Source organism: Amblyomma maculatum, chromosome 11 (assembly GCF_055883805.1).
Source record: "Amblyomma maculatum isolate TAMU_Amacu chromosome 11, ASM5588380v1, whole genome shotgun sequence".
In the NCBI taxonomy this organism is placed as follows: domain Eukaryota; kingdom Metazoa; phylum Arthropoda; class Arachnida; order Ixodida; family Ixodidae; genus Amblyomma; species Amblyomma maculatum.
Genome location: NC_139354.1, coordinates 118138582 through 118163826, shown reverse-complemented (window position 1 = coordinate 118163826; position 25245 = coordinate 118138582). Strand labels below are relative to the sequence as shown.

Genomic DNA, 25245 nt, shown 5'->3' with positions numbered 1-25245 from the left:
CTTGAGCACTGTTTACAAGGTAGGCAGGTGGCTACTGCACCAGCCCCTACCCTAAACTGCAGGCTGGCAATCGCCTGGCACCGTCTCAAGACCGAGACATTCCCACATCCGCTTCTGGTGAGCCATATGCTTCCAGGAAAAAGATCAGAATTGTGTGTAAACTGTGAGTCGAGAGGGACTGTCGAGCACATCGTATGGGACTGCCACTTTTCTCCCGGGAGGGGCCCAGAACCGACGCCACAACATTGGGAGACTATTCTGTGGAACTCGGACCCTGGTCTCCAGCTAGCCGCCATCCTGGGACGTTGCCGGCCGATGTCTCCCACTCGTCCCAGCAATGGAGGGCCAGAGCTTCTTCATCGGCTGGTTTGAATAAAAAGTTCTACTCCTCCTCCTTGAATGACAGTGCTAGGGAATGTAACAATGGACTTAAAATCCATTCAATTAAGTCATATATACCTGGCCTTTAAAAAGAAAAAAATTAAAATATTTTGTGATATAAATAGGGGCGTGCGAATACTGAAATTTTCAGATACGAACCGAATACGACCATAGGGAAAAAAATGCCTTCGAACATCTGATCAGTGGAAAAAAAACAGAAAATTAAAAACTACCAAACATTTTCAATCCTGTTTATCTCGGAGTGTACATAGTATTTGCAAACCAAATAAGCTAGAACTGCACAGAACTGTTTACCCTACTTAAACATCCAGTATGAATTTTATGCATGATTCTGTAACCAGTTTTTCGTACAGGAAGAATGTGTATGAAACCATGTGGAGCTGTCATATTGCTACTGAATACAGTCAAACCTCCTGAACTCTGTCTTCAAGGGACTGAAAAAAAAAAAAAAATGTTCGAATTAACGGAAAGCTGAAAACGAATGGGCCTGGAAAAAACTGCCGGAAACTTCGCATCACAGTAATTTTATCCGATGAACTCCTGAACAATGGTTGTCAGTATCTGAAATTAATCCAAAGTGAGAACGACGTGTTTGTCCTGGTTTCGTCAAATGCCTTGTTTTGCGCTCACTGTCTGGAAGGCCTCCGCTACCCTTTTCGCAGTGATGAAGTAGCAGCGGCTCCTCTTCACGAAACACCCTCGTTGCATAAATGCTCTGGGATCCAACTGGTATCAACTGGGGATTTTTCCTCAAACCAGTCCGACCAGTTACGATTCCCACTTCTGTTGCACCGCAATGCTTGTTTCAGTAATTTTCGGTTTATTCAGTAACTTTTGGATATTCTGAATGTTTGTTTTCGAAATCGTGAACATTTGCACACCATTTTACGCGTTTCTTTTTTCTGTTGCAATGCACAGACCTTCTTAGCTTTTCTTGTGGAATGAAATTGTAGTCGACACAGCCACACTTCTAGTGAACAGTGGAGGCTCTTTCTGAATATAGGAATAAAGGAATTTTTACAAATGGTGTCCAAACAGTTTTAAAGTTGTGAACACTGCTGCTACAAGTCGTAGAGGACATCATGTTTTCAGTGGTCTCGATATATCCAACTCAGTTCAAACAAATCTTTCAAAATTCCCTCTGGTCGGCTGTAGCATCTATGGCAAATCATTTTAAACCTGCTTAATTTCCACTGCAGTTTCGCCAGATTAAAACTCTGGTATTAATTAGTTCACTCCTTGTGAGAGAGGAAGAAACCATTTAATTAAAAAACATGAATTTAGGCGGTGTTTAGAATTTACTGTCACGCTAGACTGCATGGGAAAGGGAATTGGGGTGAGAAAGACAAAGAGAGTGCTGTGGAAAATAAAGATGGGCAAAAGATAAAACGCTGCCATTAAATGTGTACCAATAATCAAGTTGTGTAATGAAATGATAAACTGCATAGTCTGACAAATGGACTGGCAACCTTTACTGCGTGAAAATGCGGGAGGGTAACATGCAGTGATATTTGACGGCTCAGCGTCACATGTAAATTCTGCCCTTCCAACCTGGTAACTCTGACGGTGTCCTGAAGGGGGGCCATGTCTTGGTCCTATCAGTATGACAGGCAGTCTGAACATCTCTGCTGCTGTTTCGCGCTCAGCGTTTAGCCACTAGCCTGTGGCAATAGCCGATATCAGTTACATATACACCAGTCAGTCGATCCCAGTTGTGCGTGATTTTACAAGGATACTTGGAGGCTATAATACCGATTAATGTTTTGCTAGTCTCTTCTTTTGAAAGCATGATGCTGCTCCGGCATGCATGCCTCATTTCCATTTGTACGTTTCTTCCAGTCTTGAACAACAAATTTTGGGATTTCCAAATATTTGAATGGTACGCCAAATATTTATAATAATTATAGCTGCTGTGTGAAAACTGTTCAGAATTTCAGATAGTCTAAAAGCCATCTTTGGGAGCTAACGAGTTGTAGCGCAATGAGAAAAACCAGCCTCATGATGGCACAGCTTCCCCAATGTAATATACTATTGGCGCAGAAGACCTCGTTTGTATTGGGGAAAGGTTGCGGCTGACAAGGGGCATGGGTTAGGTCTGAGCTTAGGTATCGGTTAGGTCTAGCTTGACAGGGCCATGCAATATGACAAGAAATTGCAGGTTTAGGTAATGTCTCGGCATAGTTAAGGGTTCGTATTCAGAGTTTGCGTCATTATCGAAAGTGTAGCTATTTTCCTGACCTCGACTTACCCGACTTGTATCACTACCACTTCCCGTTCCAGCGTTTCTACCAATCAGATGAGTCGCGGTCAGGGAGATAGCTACACTTTCAACGACGCAAACTTGGAATACGGAACCTCTAGTGCCACACACGCAAGAAACAAGTCCAGGTTGGGGCCAACTTAGGCCACGGCTTAACCAGTTCGACAGCCCCAGGCAACAAGACGGAAGGTTTGGTTTGGTTTGTGGGGTTTAACGCCCCAAAGAGACTCGGGCTATGAGAGACGCCGTATTGGAGGGCTCCGGAAATTTCGACCACTTTGGGGTTCTTTAAAGTGCACCGACATTACACAGCACATGAATGCCTCTTCGCTTCGCCACCATCAAGAAGTGGCCGCCGCGGTCAGGATTCGAAAGTGCATCCTTGGGCACAGCAGTTGAGCGCCCTAACCCACCACGGCGAGGCAACAAGACAGAATGACCTACAGTGCATTATGTATGCATAACTTTTATTACACCTCGCTCAAACGGTTTTACGAAAGAGTGCTTTGAACAGCCGACATCTCTGCCACTTACGCGTTGTGATACACGCACACTTTACCACACAAAACAATGACACCACATGCGAGCATTCAGGCATTTCATCATCATTTCATGAATGCGAGCTGAAACTTCCTAAGAAATCTTCATAAAGCGCATTCTACATCCTGTTTTGTTTAGGGGCCTTGCGGGAGTGGATCATTAAATAATTAAAGCTACAACTATTCTAATGTACCAAGACTGAGCTTGGCGAGACTTCAGTGTCGAAGTCATTGCGAAAGGCTTTCGTGAAGGTGACATGATTTTGGTGCCCTCTTATAATCTTTAGCTTCGGGTTTGGTTAGTAAAAGCTGCCCATATAGAAGGCATGCCAGCAAGAAAAGAAAACTCTGAAAACTTCGTACACATTTTTTCTGGACTGATGACACCCCTACAAACTGAACTGAACTGAACATACGGGCACTATGAACGTACAGAACACAACTGACATGTCTTCACAAACATAGTTCTTGCTTCGACAGCACCAGTTCGATTCGTGCGTGCATCTACTACCGAGGAAAAAGATAGCAGCCTGCTGCTGCAATCATCGCAAATGCACAGTGCTTACACAAACGCAAGAAATCACTTCAGCAATAGTTTACACTCGAGACTCTCCATTGAAAACCCTACAGCTCAACGAAAGTCCAAATCAAACAAATTTCTCTGCAGACTTGCTTACAATGCAGGTTATTCAGAACCACAAAGTTTGAAAGCAGCTGTTTCTAAACCAGTGTTTGTTTGGCGTTTTACAGATACTTCTGCAACGGCGATTATTTTATATAGCTTCACTTGATGGAGAGCGTCAAGACATTCCGTGCCCTCGCTCTGTAGAAAATTTTTTGTAGAGTTTGTTCTTAAAACTGTACTAATTTAGGTCTCGGTATACAAAATACACAAACATCAACTCTCATAAACCTAGCTGCCTGTCTACCTAAGCCAAGTTTATGCATAAATAACCAACGTCCTTGCGTTCAAAGTACAAAACCATGCACAGCCTTTAAAGATGCATCCAAGGTCAAGACTAAACAGATACGAATGCACACCAGTCAAAACTGTTTCCCCTCTAATCGTAGTTTTGTTCCAGCAACACTGTGCTTTCAAAACATGAACCCATATGCCCTCTCTGGCATAACTTGCCTAGTTAAGCCGCTTGTGCAAGTTTAAGCCTGACGAGTTGACATTGTTGAGCCTCTTTTGCAAAGAGACCGCCTTTTCATTCCTATGGGTCACAGTAGTAGTTATAGTTCTGTATCTTCGATGCAATTTTGGTGTTCCATTCCACACTGTACATACAGCAAAGCCAGGAATCTTTTATCCTGGAAAGTTGGACTAGCAAGCAAGCATCTACACGTCGCATGAGCAGAGGTATAGACAAGGCTGGAATAAACATTACAAGAAAAAAAAAAAAAAAAACACACAACAACAGAGAAATCAGTGTCCACTTGTTTGTACCTGACCCCTCTCCACACGAATGGTTTGACACAAGTGCGGTGAAGGAAAACCAGATCCATGGCACAGTATAATGGCCATATTTGGCAGGCTTTGGTGGAAGACCTTCCCATTTAGGCATTTTTGGTAAGTTATAACAATTTTCCACCATTTTCCAAGCTCTTCGCCACGTCCAAATAAATGGGTACTTGTAAAATCCTACATTTATTAATGGTGCACGGCGTGAAATGCGATTAAGTCTACCCTAAGCCTAACCGTCAAATTATCCTTTCATCTCCTTCTAAACCAGGTACGAAATGAACTGGTGGTCTTTGCTCAGCTGTTGCCCTCTGCAAATGAATATACTGCGACAAACTGCATCAATAATTGTAGGAGGATCCAGGCTGGCTCAAGACTACAGCATGCGGTCAATAGCCTATGTTTGGATACAAAACATATTTACATTATCCACAGAGCATGCGCATGAATACAAATTTTTTTCATCTGCGCTGACCACTTTTTTTGAGCCTGGCCCATTAAATTGAGCAAGACTTACTTCAGGGGAAAAAAGTCACTGTAGTGGAGCAGTTGTTCGAGGCTTTTTGTCACCAAGATACAGATCGTCACCTGCGCCATTAGCATCAATGACATCCACAGGGAAATCTGCTCCTTCTAAACAAAGAAGTGTTGCATTAGGACATTTCCTCAACATGTCGCATCTCTGGCAACTATTCATTCTGGGCTGCTAAGCATCGCATTTAGACAAACATAGCAGGACCATGGTTGTAACACGAGTGTCATTTTTTCATAGGTGGAATAGAAAACGAGCTTCGCAATTATTTGCTATAACCGGTAAAGAAAAAAAAACATACTCAACACTTTAACAAACACACTTTAAACACAGTTCCACAAACAGTTGTGCCTCCATACTGGATAACCAGTGGTGTAATCAGTTTAAAAGGCAATAATGCACATCAGCAACATTAAGACTTAACTTTTACCTAGGTGTCACACTGCTCGTGTTATGCAAAGTAGATAAAATGACATGTCCCATTGACATGGAACATGGGAACATACACAGAAAACTGCAGCCAATACATGTCATCCGCACATCATCATGGGTCACAGACAGGAGAGAAGGGTTTTGATTCTTGCCAGTAATATTAGTCGAAATGTAACAACTGGCTGCAGGATATATTGGAACTGCGCTGCGCTCAGAAATCTTAAAAGCGAAAAAAAAAAAAAAAAACGACTCCAGCACAAAAAGAAACGGTCACTCTGTGCACAAAGGCAAACTGTGCATTCAACTTCTGCAGTAGATTGGAAAACGTCTTTTGGATACTGTACTTTCACAGGAGAAGTAACTTAGGAAATGAGAAAAACGTTTTTTGTTAGCGAAACTTACAAAGTAATCACTGGTAAGTGTGGCTAAGGCATTCCTTTTAATATCTGGGCGACCAGTATTTCATCATGGTGACCCCTGGTATTTGGGATAAAATAGAGCTCTCTACACGACTGTTTGCTCCAACTGCCGTCACAATAAGAAGATCGCGCAGCAGTCGTTAGAAGCATAAGTAGTTAGTGGGGCGACAGTCAGCACAGCGTCCCGCTAAACCACCCCGAGATCCATGACACCGTTATGCAACCGCTCGTTCCCATTTTTTAATCCCGCAGTCGGGCACCACCCAAACCTTCCGTTTCTTGCACAAACGACTCTCATACGTGCTACCGGGACTCTCCAATCAAAACAGCGCTAGCCGGCAAAGACCACCTACAGTTGCCGTAAAGCAAACCTAGTGTTGCATAAAGATGGCAAGGAAAAAAAAAAATATATATAGAGATATTAAAAGACATCATGGTCCTTGAACGCGCTCGCACACACACAAAACACACATGCGTGCATCGAAGTTAAGCTCTCAAGGTTTAACAGTGAACAAAGATAGAGAAACAGGTGGAGTAGCACGTTGCGTGCGTGTCTTCTGAGGGAGGAGCGGGTTATGAGAAGAACCAGTCTTTTTGCAGAAGAAGAGGACAGGAATAAACTCAGCCGAGGCTTTAGGACAGGGGTCGGCACAATCTTCAGTGCCACAGTTCTGCGCTGAAGATGCAGTGGCGGCGGAGAGGAGGCGACTCCCATCGAGAATAAACAAAAACAAAAAAAAACATTGCAGCACTTTTACAACGACGACGGCGGCAGTGGTGCAGCCATCTTCAGCCGCCGCAGCAGCTGGTCTTCTGCACCGGGCTGTCGTCCACAATGACTACCGTTCGCCGGGAGTTCCCTCCGCGACCAAGGCTGTTGCGGTGCTGTTCATCGTTTGCGTCCGCCACTTGCATCATTCCTGCAGGCAGGAGGAGAAACAGGACGAAGGTCAGGAAGGAAGGAAGGAAGCTCCGGAACATTTTTAAGAACGCTCACAGGCACAGGGTAATTTTGGCTATTGGCCAAACGTTTTTTGAAATTTGTACATTTTATTGAAATAAATGATTGATTGATTGATCCTTAAAGTGAAACAATAATGGAATTCTTGTGATTGCTCAAGTGGATGTTTAATGTGCTTGATGGTGTCTAACTGTCTCGGGACTCGAGACCGAGAATTCTTGAGGAAGAGATGTGATGGTTGAGAGGGGAACGGTCTGTTTATCTGAGGCTGACCTATCGTAAAAAAACAAGGGTAAGAGCTAGTCCCAGCTAGTGCTGTAGAGGTATTCTGCACCTTCCTAGTGTTCAATGATGACGTCACCATCATCATCATCATTGTCAGACCAACAGCATCTAGTATAGTACAGAGGCCTCACCGATGGATATAGAATTGACATCGCTCCAAGCAAGTTGCGGCCATCCTGTCCATATAGACTTCCCATTATTGGGTAACGACAAGATAGGATGCCTGAAAGGGTACATTCATCATAGCTTGCACACCGCAGGGCTGAATGGAAATCGGTGGAAGAGGCCCTTGTCCTTCGCTGGTGGGATGGTGATCATGATGATAGACAACAGGAACGACCATACCCACTGATGACGATTGCAGCTGGGTGAATTTAAGATTTTGTTAAGCACAAACTCACTATGAATAGGTTCTTGAAATATAAAACCAAATTAGCAAATAACAAGGCGGTGACTAGTCATTCACAATAATATTGCTAGCTTTCGCATGCTGGAATGGCCGTTTACTCACTGGAAATAAACAATGGCAGTTCTGTTCTACGCTCGGGCAGCTCTTTCCATCTGTTGGCTTTTGTTTTCTTCAGCCCCTCTCAGTCTGTCATGAGAGGATGCATTGATATAGTCTTCTGACATGTCTGTGCTTAAAGACAGACCATCGATATAGCGTCCTGATATGCCTGCTTAAGCTTGTTCTTAACCCTCTTTTATGCTGCATAACTGCCTTGTCACAGTCACAGAAGGCCTCCTTGAAGTGAGGCATTCCTAGCTGGAGCACCTTAACTGTTCTCTAGAGTTGTGGTCACAAGACCTAGAGAACAATGGGCTGTCACCGGTAACAAAACAAATATATAACAATCCACGTTCACACCTTGCGCTAAAATGCATATTGTTTGGGCGAACACATAAAAGTCCGCACCTGCGAATTTAGACATTTGTTGTCCGCAAGCGCAGAAATAATTTGGATCATTTTGTCTGAATTGTCTGTAGCGAGCGTGTGCATTGTTTCTATCTTTTAGCGTACGTCTTTTCACCATGTCAACGCACAGTTTCTTTTGCGGTGGAGAAGTGCTTGTTAACAAGCAGGCTGAAGTTCTCTGTCCTGTTCTAGACAAACTGCTCCTCATGTAAAAAAAAAAAGGGAGGCAAAGCATTGCTTTGCGCCTCACCATATAGCCGGCGGCATAATAAATTGGGGCACAAGACAGGCAGCAAAGATCAGATAAAACTGCATCGTCATGCTGCCCACTTTGAAAATGCAGTTGTAACATGGAAAAGCTGCTGGATTGAAGCGACGATCAATCTTGGTGCAAGCAACCCACATGGAAAGGTTGGTTTGTGGGGTTTAACGTCCCAAAGCGACTCAGGCTATGAGAGACGCCGTAGTGGAGGACTCCGGAAATTTTGACCACTTGGGGTTCTTTAATGTGCACCGACATTGTACTGCACACGGGCACCTTGCTTTTCGCCTTCATCGTAAAGTGGCCGCCGAGGCCGGGATTCGATCCCGCGCCCTTGGGAATAGTGGTCGGGCGCTGTAACCACTGCGCCACCCCGGCGGGGCCCACATAGAAAGCATTGAGTTTAACTTGCAAACGTAATAGTATTGAAGACCTCCGTTCAGCGTGTTCCCCTTATCCCATGAGGATGCTTTGAAGAAAAAGACTGAGTTTGAAAAAAACGTTTTCCAAGAATTTCATTTTTTAATGAGTGAATTTAGTTTCAGATATGTGGACTGCCTTTGAGATGAAGTCCTACCTTTGGAACGCAATGTGCAGTAAATGCCATATTGACACAGTAGCTGAAGCTCGATCATGACCCTTTTTTTTTTTTTTTTTGGCGCTCCTCCTTTTAAGCATACCACTGCAAGCTGGGCATCATATATGACAACCGTGGTGTCATAACTGATCGCCCTTGCGAGTTACAGCTGTAGCAGTTTAGGTCCTTTCTTTCGGTTTTGTCTTAACAGGCACGAATAAAGGTACTTGCAAATAAATGTTGGTTTTTGCACGAGCAATGAGTTTGGAATCTCTGCTCGTGACGAGTCCGGCGAAGCGCATCACGATACGGATAGCAGAGCTATCTACACAAACCATGAGAAGAAAGCACAGCACTTGCTTTCCCACTTGCTTTCCGTTCATGTCACCTACCCATTCTAGGCACCACAGACATGACAAACTTGAACCTAGCACAAATACCAGCTAATATTGCTACCTGTAACTTGTAAGTGCAACATGTGCAATGCAGAAATTTACAGATTTTTCAGACTTATTTTATTCTGAGTGCTTTTTAAATCTTGCTAATTCAAATGTAATACCTTCGATGATGATGAGACCTCGGCGCTAGTTCAAATATAAATTGCTGATTCAATGAGGTCAGTTGAAATTACCAAAACGTTGTTGTTGTTGTAGTAGTAGTAGTCGTAGCAGTACTGCTGCTGCTACTACCATGGCACTACGCAGTTCATGAAACCTAACCTGGTAAGCAAACAGCTGATGGTTGGTTGGTTTGTGGGGTTTAACGTCCCACCAAAGCGACTAAGGCTATGAGAGATGCCGTAGTGGAGGACTCCTGAAATTTCGACCACCTGGGGTTCTTTAACGTGCACTGACATCGCACAGCACATGGACGCCACTCCGTTTCGCCTCCATCGAAACACAGCCGCTGAGGCCGGGATTCGATCCCGCGTCCTTGGGCACAGTAGTCGAGCGCCTTAACCGCTGCACCACCCCGGCGGGGCAAGCAGCTGATGGTCTCCGAGCATATACATCCGTGGAAAGTAATGGCAAGCAGATGTGGCAAAAACTTGGGTCTGCAAGCGTCCCTTACGTTTGCTGAGGTCGAGGAAGAGGTCGTCGATGCCGCGGTTGAGCTTGGCCGAAGTGTGGAAGTGGGTGGCCCCGACAGAGGCCGCATACTCTTCGGCCTCCGCGGCGGACACGTTGCGCTGCTTGTCCAGGTCCACCTTGTTCCCGGCTATGGTGAGGCACACGTCCGTGCCCAGCATCTTGCGCAGCTCCTTCACCCAGTTCTTCACCTAGGGGGAGACGATGCATACACCTTTTCAATAACCGGGCTGCTCATGCCACTTACACCTATTTCCTTGATTTCACTGATTCCAGTTCAATGTGCAGATGGAAAAAGCAAGTAAAAAAGGTGGTTACAAAACACACTACTAAAGCTTTCCCCATACTGAAGCAATTAAGAGCGACATACAACAGCAACGCAACACTAAATAGCAGTGTACAAAAGTGGAGAAACAAAAGCATTCGAGAAAAGAAAAAAAAAGAAGACTGCATGCAACTGCAAGCTTAGTAATGCATAATTACCGCGCAGTTATTTTGTGGGTGCTTTCTGTGACTGAAGTGAATAAAAATGTTTTACCGTTATTACTTCTTTATCTGCACATGCAGTGATCCGTGGCATTCACTGGAGAGAGTGAATTGATCAGAAGGGAGTAACTGCAGTTTTGTATAGCCCCTCGTGATAACGCCACAAATTCCGACACCTAATCAGAGATGTTAGGTCATTTGAGCAGTGACGTCGCGATTCCAAGAATCAATAAAAAACATGTGATCATGTCCTGTGATCTTGTCAACATCATCACCATGCTGAATTGATCAACATGGCAATTTTCAGTGGTAACGAAAAAACAACAACAATACAGTAGGAAAAACCACCCGCAGAATAAACATACTTGGTTACAAATCCAAAACGATCTTCAAAACTGGCTCGCTGGTGGCAAGGAAAAAATAACCACAGGGCAATTAGGAATGTGTGACGCAAATGCTGAGCATTAGCTGCGGTTGGACAGCAAACAATTTTCCGCAGACATGCACAGTTTTATTTTTGTCTTGCAAAACAGACAGCTGGAGGCAAACCTGGAATTCTCAAGGGCCAAAGTGCTAGTACTTTGAAGCGAACGTCTTTTCCAGGACAATTTACAGCAATGACAACTAATCTGTGTGTGTGTTTACAAACAGTGATTAGAGTGCGAAACCAGAAGCTGAAACCCTGAATGAACACAGTGACATGAAGCACATCTTCGTGCTAAGATGTTCAAAAGTGGGTTTGCCCACGAAAGAACTCAGTGGGTTTGCGTAGCTTCTTAAAGCGTACACCTCTGAAGAAGGCCACGTGGGCCAGACGCGAAGTGTACCAATTTTTACACTTGAGTGTCTGATCAATGGGTCCAACCACCTCCCAAGTTATTAGGCTATCCGTTGCCACCTGCCCTCCTCAACTGGAACACCAGTGTTAGTTTTACGCTTTGTCTTAAGCTTTGCTGCTTACCAACTGCTCCTATGACCTAGTATGAGAGCAGCAAGATTACCACCGTGCAAGAAATCTTCTGTGAGGAACCCATGCAAAATGCCATTTCTCTGCTGTTGAGAGAGTGACAAACGTTTGGCATAATGAACTCAAACAACTCCTACAGGAGACAATAAATACACCTATGCATCTTTGCTAGTGACATCCTTTCGAATATGGTTCACATCATGGTACCACTTCACGATGTGTTTCACGATGACGTGCCACTCTGGTGGTACCCCTTGTGCTCAGGAATATCACTACTGATGATTTGACAGGAAGTTAATCTAGACCAGTGACTGTGAGGGCTGTGTCTGAGATTGTCATTCAGAGATGCGCCCACTGAGTGAAACATTTTTTGGTGAACACTCCCAGATGACGAGGATAAAGGACCGTGGATTTTGTGGGATCACACTGAATATACACTTCTTACAGAGCTCTGGCTGAACTAGTTGCAGGAGAATAACCATATTGATGTGAAGGACTCATCTGAGTGAGTATCTGCACTGTAAAGGCAAAGATACTATATCAGGCTCTTCTGCACACAACAAGTCTCGAGTAATGTGTTTTCTCTGTGCTTTTGTGAGCTTTGTGATAAGTAGTATTTCTTCACTCCTCCGAGGTTATTTGGAATTTTTTTTTTTATGTTGGGGGGAGAAGGGCGAGCAAGTGTGAGGTTGTTTAGGCTCACATATCCTCGTGACATAGGCTACTAACTGCAACTCCTGTTTCAAGAATGTTCGAAATCTAAGCTAAGCTTCTGACATCACTTCCCTGGCAGAAATACGAGTGAGAGCTTTAAAAAAAAAAGACAACACCTATATAAAAAATTGGTATACTTGCACGCCAATTTTTTCTTACCTTTGTGTGTGTACACAATTCCCCTCCCCCCCTCCCCCCATCCCTCCTCCCAAATTTTAATGCCCAATAAGCAATTGCAAGTATTTGTAGTAAACAAAAATGAATAAATAGACCAGCAATGCCAGTCTACTATCACTTCCTTCTTGAAAACCTGGCTTTGTGCATCCATTATTAAAAGGCACAAAAGCATGTGGGTCACTGCATAATATCTAAAAATATTTTGAGGCTTAAGGTTGGCAGGAAACCAGGAATTGTTCCTTTATTTTTCAATTTTATCTCATCCCCTGCCATTACAATAAGTCCGATGTTCAAAAAAGCATCGCTTTGGTATATGTACTTGCCTTGAGGAAGGAACCCTCATCTGTGATGTCGTAGACCAGCACCGCCCCGTTGCTGTCCCTGTAGTAGATGGGCCCCAATGCGTGAAACTTCTCCTGGCCTGCTGTGTCCTGCAGGTAATCGCAATGAGAGATTATTAAACTGCACCTTCACACAGTGTACAAATGCAAGTTTATATAAAACCGGGTTTTGAAACAGACACTGTGTAGTTGCCAAATACATACATACACACATACATATATATATATATATATACTGCCCTTACATGACAGTTTTCATGCAGTGTATGAATGCAAGTTTATATAAAATAAGGTTTTGAAATGGATCTGTCGTAGGGATCCCCTCGCAATAAAACAGATATACAAGAGCAGGAGTTGTATTGTGCGAGCTTGGCAGGCTCGTCTGTGCAGTATGCCGGAAGTGTTACTGGCTAATAGCTTTTTATTATTATTTTTTCATTTACATGCATCACAACTCCACAGAATGACAGTCAGTAGTCACGTCACCTGAACTGTCAAGACACCCGTTCCAGTTACAAAAATTCATTCTGTGGCAAACTGCAAAATGCACTGCCAATGCATAAGGGGACAGCTGCCATCCGTTAGCTAGCTGGATGCAGTGGACTTCATTCCCATTAACTGTCTATGCACTGTAGGAGAGAGAACAAAAAAGCGTTTCTACAAAAGACAGCCTGACAAAATTGTAGGCTCCCCAATGAAGATTTATTATAGGTTGCGACTCCCAAATCACACCAAGGACGGGAAGTTACGGCTTTAGAATGAAAGAGAGAAGAAAGGGTGCATGAAAATGACGAAATTGTGGTAACGGCATGCTATATTACACAGCCAGTGAGATGAGAATTCAAGCAATTCAAGCAATGCGGCAGGCAAATTCAGAGCCGCTAGAAAGATAAGAAGCATGAGGTGAACTAATTCACTTTGAACTTAACTCCTGAATGGAAAAAAAAGATAATAATGGAGGCTGATTTAGCATGGTTAGGCCAAGTGTGAATCAGGTGGCCTAACACTTTGGTTTTCGTTTCAGGTTGCACATAATCATTAGTATATGCTCGCAATCTAATACAGTATGTGGAGGACCACCTCTATATAGCCCCGCTTAATCAAGACTTGTGTGAATATGCCTGCATGGCCTAGAAGTAGTGAGTCTGATTCCCAACTCAAAAGTGCTGCCCAGACTGATATGAAATGTGGATTCGACACAAACTTCCGACCGATCAGTAACAGACCACGTCACCTGTCGACTATTACCTGCCAGTGGCAGTAACAATGGCTGCGAGGAGAACTTTAGGTGATGATGTTAAGGTTCAAACCCTCCAATTTCACGCCTAGGAGTCGTGTGTCTCACTTGAGGTGAAGGGTCATGGCGGGCCAATCTTGGAAGTGCTGTCAAAGTTGGCAGACAGACACTGGAAAAATCGTACTGAGGGCTCCCTAATGCTACGACACTAAAATGAGAAAGAAATAACAGGTACGCCTCTGATAAGTTCGTATGATAACAGGCTGCTGCCCGAATTCTCAGCCTTGATCAAGCACAGCTTGGTTTTGATCAATTTTGAGAAGGTTGTTTTTAAAAAGGTACAAAGTACTTCCATTTGGTCACATTGGTAGAGAGAGATGCGGTAAAAACATCTCTGCATACAGGCATGCAGGTGTGACCTAGCTCAAAGAGTTCCTTTCGAGTGGCCTCAATCAGCAGTTTGGAGACCTCACTATTCTTTGTGCGACACGATATATGTGTTGAAGCAGCCTCGTGGACTACATCTACATCAACAGAAATGATGACACAGATCTCCACTATCTATGGGGCACTCCAGAGTTACAAAATAAAAAAAAAGAAGAAAAAATGCTTTACAGACAGCGGCTAACAAGCACAGCACACCCGCACTGTCGGTTGCTCTGTGCTTGCTGCATGTGCGGTACACAGCAATCAAGTAGCAAACGTGGTAACACAGCAAGTGTGAGCACAAAGTTGGAGAAGGGGAACAAATTACAGAGAAAACATTAAGTGCTGCAAGAGGCACAAGAAAATGAAAAAAGAAAAATTATGGAAGGGTACCTAGTTGGGCATGCAGCAAGAAATAAAAACAAGGCAAAGAAAAAAGCAGTGCTTCATTTAGGAGACGGCTGCATCTGCCTGGTCACTGCAGTTGGAAGCTTTTGGCAAACTTGCCAAAAATAATGGGGGTGGAAAGAGCTTCAAAAGACAGAGGAATTTTGGCTCGCTGTGACTATGGAGATAGAAGAAAGCTTTGACAATAATTCTGGCAGGATAAAATTGCAAAAGGGTGCCATATCCAAGATATTCTGAACGTCTGCAAAGAGTATCACGCGCCTCTTAAAACACACACAAAAAAAGCTGTGTTCCTTTTTAAGCTTCCTTTATTTAGCGCCAAGATTTAAATGCACATGTATGCTGCAACTAATTCAGTGTTAGGTTAAGTTGCACTCTATTACATTATGGTTACAAAGGAACTCAAGCATTAATTCACAATTATACAAGCGCACAGTTTCATAGATAAAGACAAGGTATAAAATATGATTCACTTCCTTGAGAAAAAAAGTAAATTTGATTTTCTGCGTTTCTAGATTTTTTTTTTTTCAGTGATTTGGAATCACAAGCAAATCAAGTCTTCAGTAGTGCAAGTTGTAAAAAAATAAGAAAAAAAAGAAATGTCATGAAGATTATTGCCCGGAGCAAAGGTCATTGCTACCTTTGTGGAAATGTGCCCACGACCTTCCGCGTGTTGTAACTGGCCTAACATTGAGGGCCGAGAGGTCCTGTTCATCAAGTCCCACCACCTTGACAGATAAGAAGCTCTCTCTCAAGTACCCGCAGCACAAGCAGGCTCAGTATGAAAAAGAAGGCTGCCTGCTAGTGAGAGCGTCCTAGTCAGCATTTGTAAGCTTCTAAACCTCTACAAGATTTTGTACCGGAAACCTATGCTCGCAGTCAAAAGTTAACAGAATGCAATACTATTAACGAATAAACTTAGTTTCACGACTGCTTTTGCGAACAACCTACAACAGACGTTTGCAGGGCAATTCCAAGTCAGAAAATTACAACATACACCATGACATCTAACGCTATGAGCCACGAATGGAATCGATCTAAATTGAATTAAAATGATCACAGCTACTTATAGCACTTGAGCATTGCTGTGTAGAGGATATAAAGTAAAATTGTAAAACACCTACTGACTTCCACTGATAACGCTTCTGCTCGAGTGCCCCTGAATAGACAAGTGAACCACACCAGGCGCAAATGCCTTCTTCACACTTGAGAAGCTGCGATAAGATTTCACTACAGTTGATTCACAGCTTACTGCCTTAGTACTCTGGACAAGTTTGAACGGGCCTGTAGATATGCATGGGATGGACGGAGAAAGTCCGTTTTATTTGCAGCAAATTGCTTGGTGATGTTCAGTGGTCCAAAGATAAATACTGTCAAACAATAGCTGATGTCTGAATGATACCTAAAACCTAAACTCTGTTACTCATTAAAAAGGTACAACATGGTGTAAAAAGTGATGCTATACTAGCATGCAAAATATATTAAATGCACAACGAGGACAGAAATACACCCTTGACATAACATTCATCTGCGACCAATTCATGCAGAACCTTTAGGAGATGCCTGCATGCATTAAACGCATCAGAGGACCAATCTTTTCTCTGTGGCCTTACTTCCTCTGAGATGTAAGAGTTACCTGAAGTATCTTCCCACAATTCAGACATTCTTTTTACCTCAATGCAAAACCAGTGTCCAATGGTCTCGGTCTCGCCACTCTGATGATGGCCTTGTGCCTTGTATGTCCCACTGGTGCCCCAGTACAGCCCACTTATAACCCAACCAAACCTGAATCCAAGTTAACTGCAAATGATCGCTTCAGCAGGAAATGATCTCGCTATAAACAAGTTGCTCTCAAGTATGTGAAGTCTCAAAACTTCCCAAACAAAGCCCCAAAATTATAGGGATGCTCAATATGAAAGTAAAAAAGTTTGAGGTTTGAGTAAATAATTACTCCGTAACTGTGTGTGACAAGTAGACTTTTTTCTGTTCGCTAACTAGAACCTCTCGTGTCATGTAATAGCCAAATGCCATTTTCGTCTTTGGTAGAGGAATAACAAATTAATAAGTGCTTTTGAGCAAACTGATTGCTCCCTTTCATACTTATTTATTTAAACATACTGCTAGCCTCGTATTTGAGGCCGTTGCAGGAAAGGGGCACAATATACATTGAAACAAAGTTCAAATAGGCGCGGACATAGGTACACGCGTGGACATAGGTACACAAAATCAACCAAAGCAATACATATGCACTATGTTTCCATTATTCAAGCGCTAAACAAGGAGGAATGGGTAGTATGGTTGAACATGCAGCAAAAAAAAAATCTATATATATATAGTAACGGCAACCACTGGCAACTATCAAGAGTAACAAACAATCGAGGGGACAAAAATCTTGTGATCTTGTAACTTTAACGGACATCTAATGTTAGTGAACTAAATAATAAGTGGATAGAAACTAGTGTATTTATGGCCAAGAAGCAGCAAAATGACAGACAAAAGGCAACAGAGACAACAAAAGCACTTATTTGCAGCTGTGGTTTAAATCAGAAATTACCAATGAAAGTATAAGATGCTAGAGACCTTATATAATGCAGGCGAGATAAAACAAAGAAACTGTCTACATCACATAGTAACTGCCTTGGATAGCACATTTCTGTCGTGTTTATATGATGCTAGCATTGCATATTTAAAAAGGTACTTCTGAATTAAACTTTAGCTCTGATGAGCAAGCATCTGGGCTTACTCAGCACATGCTTTACATCTTTTAGGTACCTACTTTTTGCATCTATTATGCATGCAAAAATGAAACTTACCCAAATGGCCAAATGGACCCGCTCACCAGCTATATTCAGCCTTTTGTCCAGGTAAGATGCCTGCAAGAGGAAAGTAAAAAGAAAAAAAAAGAAAAAAAGAATCATTTTATCAATCCCACACCTTTTCAGAACTGCAGGAAATGATGAGCTGTGAATACAGATTTCCCATTGAGACATCACAGCAACTCATTCCCATGCAATTTCAAAATAGATATAAGAAAAAAAAGGATAGCTTACTTAGCGTAGTTAGATAAATGCGAATTAGGCGCGATAGCACTTTGGTTTCAATTTCGGTCCACTCATAATCACTAGCATAGAGTGGCAATCGCTAATAAGCATGACACACCATCAGACACACAAGATATAAAGTGCCACTTCAAGCAAGCCATTCGGACGTGTCTGCACAGGTTATCTATGACTAGGAATCAGAGGGTGTTAGTGCCTACTCGGCCATGACATGTGGCCTCATGATGTCACAGGAACTGCTGGCCAATCAGTGCCTAGGCATGAAACTTACTACCACCTGCTAGACGCATGCTCATGAGAAGGATCACACAAACAAGCATCAGTGAAATCCAGAAGCAGGGGTCTAAGTGCTAACACACTAAAATGAGATGCCATGTGGTGCAGATGGCAGTCAGGCAGAAAAAAATACAGCTGAAGGCTTTCATGGAAAATTGCTTTGTTCAGACGAACCTGTGCCCTCGAAAAGAACTGAACATGGTGGAGGCATTAGTTAAAGCTCAGACTGACTATCACTCTCGGTCACGGTGAACTTAAAACTTCATAGTAAGCCTTTGAGATAAGGCGTCACATCTACAGCAATTTCGAACCCGGCAAGAACAGCTGCACAAGGATACAATCATTCTGGAGGAATCGTGTTGTGTCTGGCAAGGCTAACAAAAAGATAAGGACTACGCTGGCAGCCTTGAACAATGCAAAGACAAGCATTATAATGGTGTGTGGCAATATGTTGGGATGTTATATGAACAGCCGCAACCAATGTCTATGGAACACAACTTTAGTAAATGGATTTTATTTATTTATTTATTTATTACATACTGCAGACCCTTGGGTCCAAGCAGAGGGGCATAGTTAAGTACAAAAAGAGCAAAGAACAACCACAAAAGTAATAAGAAATTATACAATATTAATTGCAATGCATAGCCATCTGTAAATTAGTGTTCCAATCTGATATTGTGCGAGGGAAAAAGGAAAACATAAACGTGTTAGCTCGAGCATAATAGGGTGTCAGTGAGTCAGGATGATGATGTCTCGTATAGCCTGTTGATGCAGGAGATATATAAGGGGACTGGTTTATTGCAAGCTTGTTATTTATCAGGAGAGAAAGGAATTCTAGCCTCAGCTGTTTTCTGCGGGATTCAAGTGTGGGAATAGAATTATCTGTCATTGTTTGAGAGGGTGAGTCAAACCTAGCAAATTTATTAAATATAAACCGAACTGATTTTCTTTGTATTTTCTCAAGGTGCTTGATATCTGACTTAGTGTGAGGATCATAGTGTGAGGACCTTGCATTTCAGGGTGCGCTGCGAGATTTCAAATGATACACTGCATAATTAGCACACCAAACATTAGTACATATACCTTTTTCAATCTATTTTAAAAGCTAATAATAAATCATCAATCAATCAATCAATCAATCAATCAATCAATCAATCAATCAATCAATCAATCAATCAATATGCAAAGCTGGTGGTGAAAATGTTTATTTCAGTAACAGTGCACTCCATAAAGTTAAGACTGCCGGTGTAAGCTCATAATTATAGCACCAACTTTTGTAAACTGGATTGGACAAGTAGTCCAGAGGCCCTGAGGCTGTCAATAAATTTCAATAGCCAATTTAACAATAGCTTTCTTTTACTAAGCTAGAGAGAAAAAAAGAGAATGCACGTTCACATATGATGTAGCTGGGCACAAGATCCACACTTCATCAAAGGACTTGGGGCGAGCCCAAAATGCTTTCTCCACTGAAGCCCACAGTCAAGTCCACACTCTGACTTGCACAGGAATGAACATTTTAATGCCATGGCAAAACTTTCTACCAGACGAACTGCATGTTTCAGTTTGAACGCTGTTCATACAGCCCCTTAACCTGAAAAACGAAACATACATCATATGCGATCATTCCAAAATGGTGGGATGAGCTATTGAAATCAGTAACAGAGAAACAGGCAAGATTAAGGTCAGAAAGCAAATATGAACCTAGATGGCAAGAGCTAAAGAACTGCAAAAGAAATGTTAGATAAAAATTTTTTCCACAACATTTGTTATTCTAGAACAGGTATAAACCGCGAAAAGTATATTCAGGCACCAAGCTATATATATATCGAAGCGATCGGACCACAACTTGAAGGTCAAGGAGTTTTCTTGTAGGGGTGACGTTTTTCGCTACTTTTTTTTGTTTGTTAAAACTGTTGAGACTGGAACAGTTTGCCACCAAGCAGTGTATATATATGCGATCCAATGATGATTTTTACTATGCATTAAATTAACATGCCACATTATGCTTAACGCATGTAGCCCCCTTGCTGTAATGCTTTACAGCACTATGCAAATACCCAGTAAACAAACAAAAAAAAAGAAATCCCAAGTGCAATGTTAAATGGTAATTAAAGCGGCAACTGTGAACATTAAATGTGCAGCCATGTAAAGTAGCGGCTCAAAACGACCAAGAAAGGATCTAAACAACTTTATTAGGCAAAAAAGCAAAGAACAAGACACCAGTTAGAAATGGATGCACAGCGGGAGCTCCTCCTGCTTTACTTTTTCTTTGATTCTGATGCTGTGTCACCACAAGCAAGACAGTGTTCCTTAAATCAGCAGCAGGAATGTGGCATAAGGTATTCATTTCACCTATCTTTACTAGTGGCTTTGTCACAACTTTAGACAGGCCAATATTTCAGTATTCCCTTCAGAAACTGTGGAGTGTGATGTTTCGGGAAGGAGAGAACCTCTGCAGCCAATAAAGAAACAAATAAACACCACAGTCAGGTATCCTGCAAGGTGTTGAAGAAGCAATGGATGGATTACAGAGCAAAAAAAAAAAGGAAGGAAGAAAAGAAAGTTGGAGGGGCAGATAGCAATCATCGAGAAACTGCAACATGTTAAATCGGACAGAAATGATATTGACCAATCTTTTAACGGTGAAATGGTGTACAAAAGCTGGCCAACACCTTTGCTTTTCGATCTTACCTAGGCCTTTCGTCGCATTCTTAACACATCTCACTGGAGTGATTTCTCTGCACTATCAGAACACATGCCATAAACTATCAGCATGAAATTGTTTGATTTATAGAATTTACCATCCTAAAGCGACTCAGGCTATGGAGAGGCTGTAGTGGAGGGCGGTGGAAATTTTGACTACCTGCACTGACATTGCACAGCATACGGGCTCGACCCCGTCGTAGGAAGCATGTAAATGCTGTCTAGCCGAGTCGGGAGAGGTATTTCCGGTCACATGACATCACTCGGAGGGATGAGAAGGAAAACAGCGAAGGAACGCCGGTTAGAAAGCGTTCAATGTTTTTTTTTAAATTTGAAATGCGAGACTGCTTCCTTAACCTCCACTGTCAAAAATGTTTATATATTGAAGAAAAATGTTACCTATCATTCATTTCGAGTACTTTATTTCTGACAATTTGTCATTCGTGACACATTTCATCCCTTGAACTGACAAGATCGACTCAAAACACTGCGACCAAAAGTTATCAAAACCATAAAAGCAGAGGTGATTAGTTCAAGGTTATATGCACACACACGTGTCTAGAGGTCACTAATCACCTGCACGCGCGACTACTTGCGTTTTGTGCCGTGCCCAATTAATTATCTATGCGATGCTATGAGTGGGTGGCTTTCTCATACGTTTTAGTGTTTTGTAAATATGAGCAATGGGAGTTCGCATGCAGTTCTGTCTCAGACAGAAGCAGTAAGCTGTGCACACTTTTCTTTTTAATGCGAATGCATTACTTCGCTCTGTCCACAGGCCACATCCCATCTGCTAGTTCTTAGACTCCACACGAGGCGTCATAATCGCCGCTCATGGTCGGGTTCATGTAAACCCGGATTCCACTCGACTCCTCAACTCGATCCCTCGCTGTCATGTCCATGTAAACAAGGTGATTACCTCCAGGAGAGGAACTACCAAGGGAGCTTGATTAACACGTCTAATACGGTCTTTGCAACCAAGTGAAATCACCTAGAGGTACTATTGAATTTTTCACAGCAAAGACCTCATTTTGCAGCTTGTGTTTCAACTGTCTTGTTCGTGCTTAATTGTTGCTGATGGTACTCGACTGGGTGAGCTCGGGGTTCCCAACCCTTGCACAGCCACAGCCCCTGCAACAGCCACAATATATAGCTTCCAAAAAAAGGAGCGAGACCTGAGCCCAAAATAATTAAGGCCAATCTGTGTTTCTTGCGTCTTCTTTTTATTGAGGGCTCACCATGGAGCCTTTCACAACAGTTTCATCCTTCAGCCCCCAGAGATAGCCGAAGAATGCAAATACAATTAATTAGGTAAGGATGTAAAACCTTATCTAAGGCTTTTGTAGTTTGAAAAACCAATTAAAAAATGCACTTAGATTTACAGAGATTTCCGAGTGCACTACAGAGACATAAAACATAGCTGTCAGAAACATAGCGACCTAACAGCCAGCAAGCTTGCTGAAATGGCACGAGATTAAGTGCAACTTCTAGCCGTTTGAAAAGACACCACAGCTTTAGATAGCCACTCTGACTGGAGATAATGATGCTATGAGGCTTTGCTGCTGTGATGGCTAATAAGACGCGTCCTTCTCAACAAAGGCTGCAAGCAGTAAAACTGAGCGCTGACAACTCATGCTCAGCAACTATCAGTCAAAGATGCTTTAATACACTGCCGAAAATAGTTACCACAATAGAAACTGCACAAAGCCTATTTGTGTTTAAAATATTACCCTGCTTCTCAAATATAATGAAATGCATTTTCCAAAACCTTTAAGGTCTTGGAGAACTACCCAGTCGGTAATGGGCTCATCAGCAGTCAATGGTACAGATGGTTTTCTATGGATAATTTTACTTTTACCTGCTTATGCCTGTTTTACCACAAACACCAAGCTCCATGGCGCTTCCACGTAGGCTTGAGGAGTTGACTGCCAAAAATACGCGGCAGCTCCCACGTACTCGTCTCCAGACACGGCATTACGCACCGCACGGCAGACAAATGCTATGCGCAAAGCGTGCCCAGTGAAGCAAATCGCACCGCACCAACATCGCTTACGAAAAACAAGGTGCGCTGGAAACCGGCAGCAGGAGATGAAAGAGCAAACAGCGTGTCGCCGATGTCACTGTACTGCTGGTGACGAAATCGAATGAAACCCGTACGCGTCGTTGTCAGGAGCGCGCGCACACTTGCGGCTTTTCCGTCTATGAAACAATGTGGTCTTGCGATGGCAACAAGCCATTCGAGTGCTCGTCGCAGTCGGTCCCTGTATACGTAGGAGCCTAGGCTTCGATCAGAACGGATAAAACCTCTATCGCAATAAGCCCTTCCTTACAAACCTCGACGATGACGACCGTTGCGATAAAGCGGCACAGACAATCGGCTACCGGTTTCGTTCAACGACCATTGATGATGCGGCAGAAACAAGTAGTACGAGAGATAAGTGTGCGTAAGTTAACTTACCAGGACCAACCTCAAGACTAGGAGACTACCCGCGCCATGCCCGCACGAGCCCAGGCTTTACTAAACTACGGAACCACCAGACTCGGAAAAGGTTTCCAAGTGAAGGCGTATCGTGCCGCTCTTGCAACGCACGCTTGGCTAGTGCTATTAATTTAAGGAAATCGCTATTGCGGAGTTATTTCCCGCCATTTCGGAGCGTCTCTAAAGCATCAAAATATGCACCGGACCGGCCTCTGTCTACTGGAAAGTTTCGGCTTGGGTGTGACTGACAGACGAATGGGCGGATTTCCCGGGCGGGTAGCAGGGTTGCACGGAGATTGTATTGTCCTTGAGAAATGGTTTGCGCGGACACAGACAGTTATGTTAGAGCGAAACAAGCCCGACAGCACCCTCCCCTCATCCCAAACACACAAACAATACAAGGTGAGCGCATACGCGAGAAAAATGGGTTAACGGCGTAACGTAGTTAGTAAACATGCCCGGGCAAGTAGGAAGAAATCATACAAGCCCCAAGATGTGCCGTTTTGTTTCATCTTGCACGGGGCGGACGTGCGACTTGGCGCCCAAGCGAGGGAAAGAACAAGAGCTTGTTTACCTGTAGCGTGGAGAGATGCTTGTCGTTGAACTTGTTCTCCACATAACGGAGCACGAGCGACGTCTTGCCCACGCACCCTTCGCCCAGTAACACAACTTTGAAGGCGTAACTGCGTCCCGACGCGTTAGCGTGCGCCATCGGTGTTGAGCGGAAAATCGTCTTTCACGACACCAGCCACGGAAGGGCCTTTCTGCACCGAAACTTGAAGCAGCGTCCGCTGCTACTACACGACGAAGAGGCGAGAAGCGTCGTCGTCGTAACACCTGGCGTAGCTGCGGCCGCCGACGACTCCGGGCGTCATCGGGGGAAACACTCCGTTTCGAGGCAGAAAAATAAGTCAACACTTAGTTTGACAGCCGCGAGTGGGCACGCGTCGTCGGCGAGTGATAAGACACGGGTTCCTCTTTTCTGCGGTGTTTCTGATTTCTCTTGCGTTGCTGAAAAGAACACACTCGCTCAAGCACAACTCCTCTTCAGAGACTTGGCAAGATCAATGAAGGTGTCGTTTCGGCCGCCAGGTCTGTGTCGGGATTTTGAAAATATCGCACCTTTTGCTCTCACTCAAGTACAAATCTTTTAATTTAAAATCATAATTAAAAATAAAATAATCTAGTTTTTATATTAAAAAAACGTTCCGCAAAAACTAAAGAAAATAAAATAATTTTTACAGTTTTGCTTCTATGAGTACGCTTCTGTCAAACACTGCAAGTCGATTCGGTCGATTCTTTTATCAAACTAGAAAGTATTGCCTGGTAGGGCTACCAAAGGGCTACTACAAAAAATAAGTCATGTTTACGAAAGTTTCAAGCAAACTGGGTTGACTCATTTGTCACGCGCAAAGTTTCGCGATGCAAGCTAACGCCACTAACGCCATCGTCAGCAACGACAACGGGGCGAGACTAAAACCCGCCATGAATAGAGTTTTTTCGGCTAAAATTTTGTCCCTAGATTTCCCCAAACGCATTGAACGCCATGTTTTTACAAAGTACCTAAATGCTGACTATTATGTGCCTAGTTGAGTCTGAATTTGTCCCCAGATTCGTGGCGGGCTGGCGGGCTTTTCGGCTCTTTCATTCCTCGTCGCCGACGGCGTCCAGAGCTTTTGGATTGACGAGCTGGACGACGCCGTCGTCGGCGCATTCGGGCAGTGTTTGTAAAGTCTCTCAGTTTGTTGGCGTGGTTTTGCTGCAGCGGAGGTAGTGCAACGCACCCTTAACATTAAACCATTCAACTGCAAAAGTCGGACGTTCGATTCATGGG

General features: G+C 43.3%; 1 protein-coding gene across 1 annotated transcript; it reads right to left on the bottom strand.

The window, feature by feature from the left end:
- Nucleotides 1–3098: 3098 nt before the first annotated feature.
- Nucleotides 3099–24491, bottom strand: Rab21 (RAS oncogene family member Rab21). The gene is made up of 5 exons (XM_084584012.1): nt 23986–24491; nt 17708–17767; nt 12806–12913; nt 10122–10329; nt 3099–6969 (listed from the first exon to the last, which is right to left on the bottom strand). The coding sequence occupies exons 1-5, from the start codon at nt 24121–24123 to the stop codon at nt 6839–6841; spliced, it is 645 nt and encodes a 214-aa protein (XP_084440138.1). The 5' UTR covers nt 24124–24491; the 3' UTR covers nt 3099–6838.
- Nucleotides 24492–25245: the final 754 nt, after the last annotated feature.

Excerpts from the sequence above, each read along its gene's own strand:
- Rab21 (XM_084584012.1), bottom strand. The coding sequence starts at position 24,123 with ATGGCGCACGCTAACGCGTCGGGACGCAGTTACGCCTTCAAAGTTGTG. Across the intron at positions 10,330-12,805 it reads ATGAGGGTTCCTTCCTCAAG|GTGAAGAACTGGGTGAAGGA; the intron begins GCAAGTACATAT and ends GTCTCCCCCTAG. Across the intron at positions 6,970-10,121 it reads CTTCCTCGACCTCAGCAAAC|GAATGATGCAAGTGGCGGAC; the intron begins GTAAGGGACGCT and ends TCCTGCCTGCAG.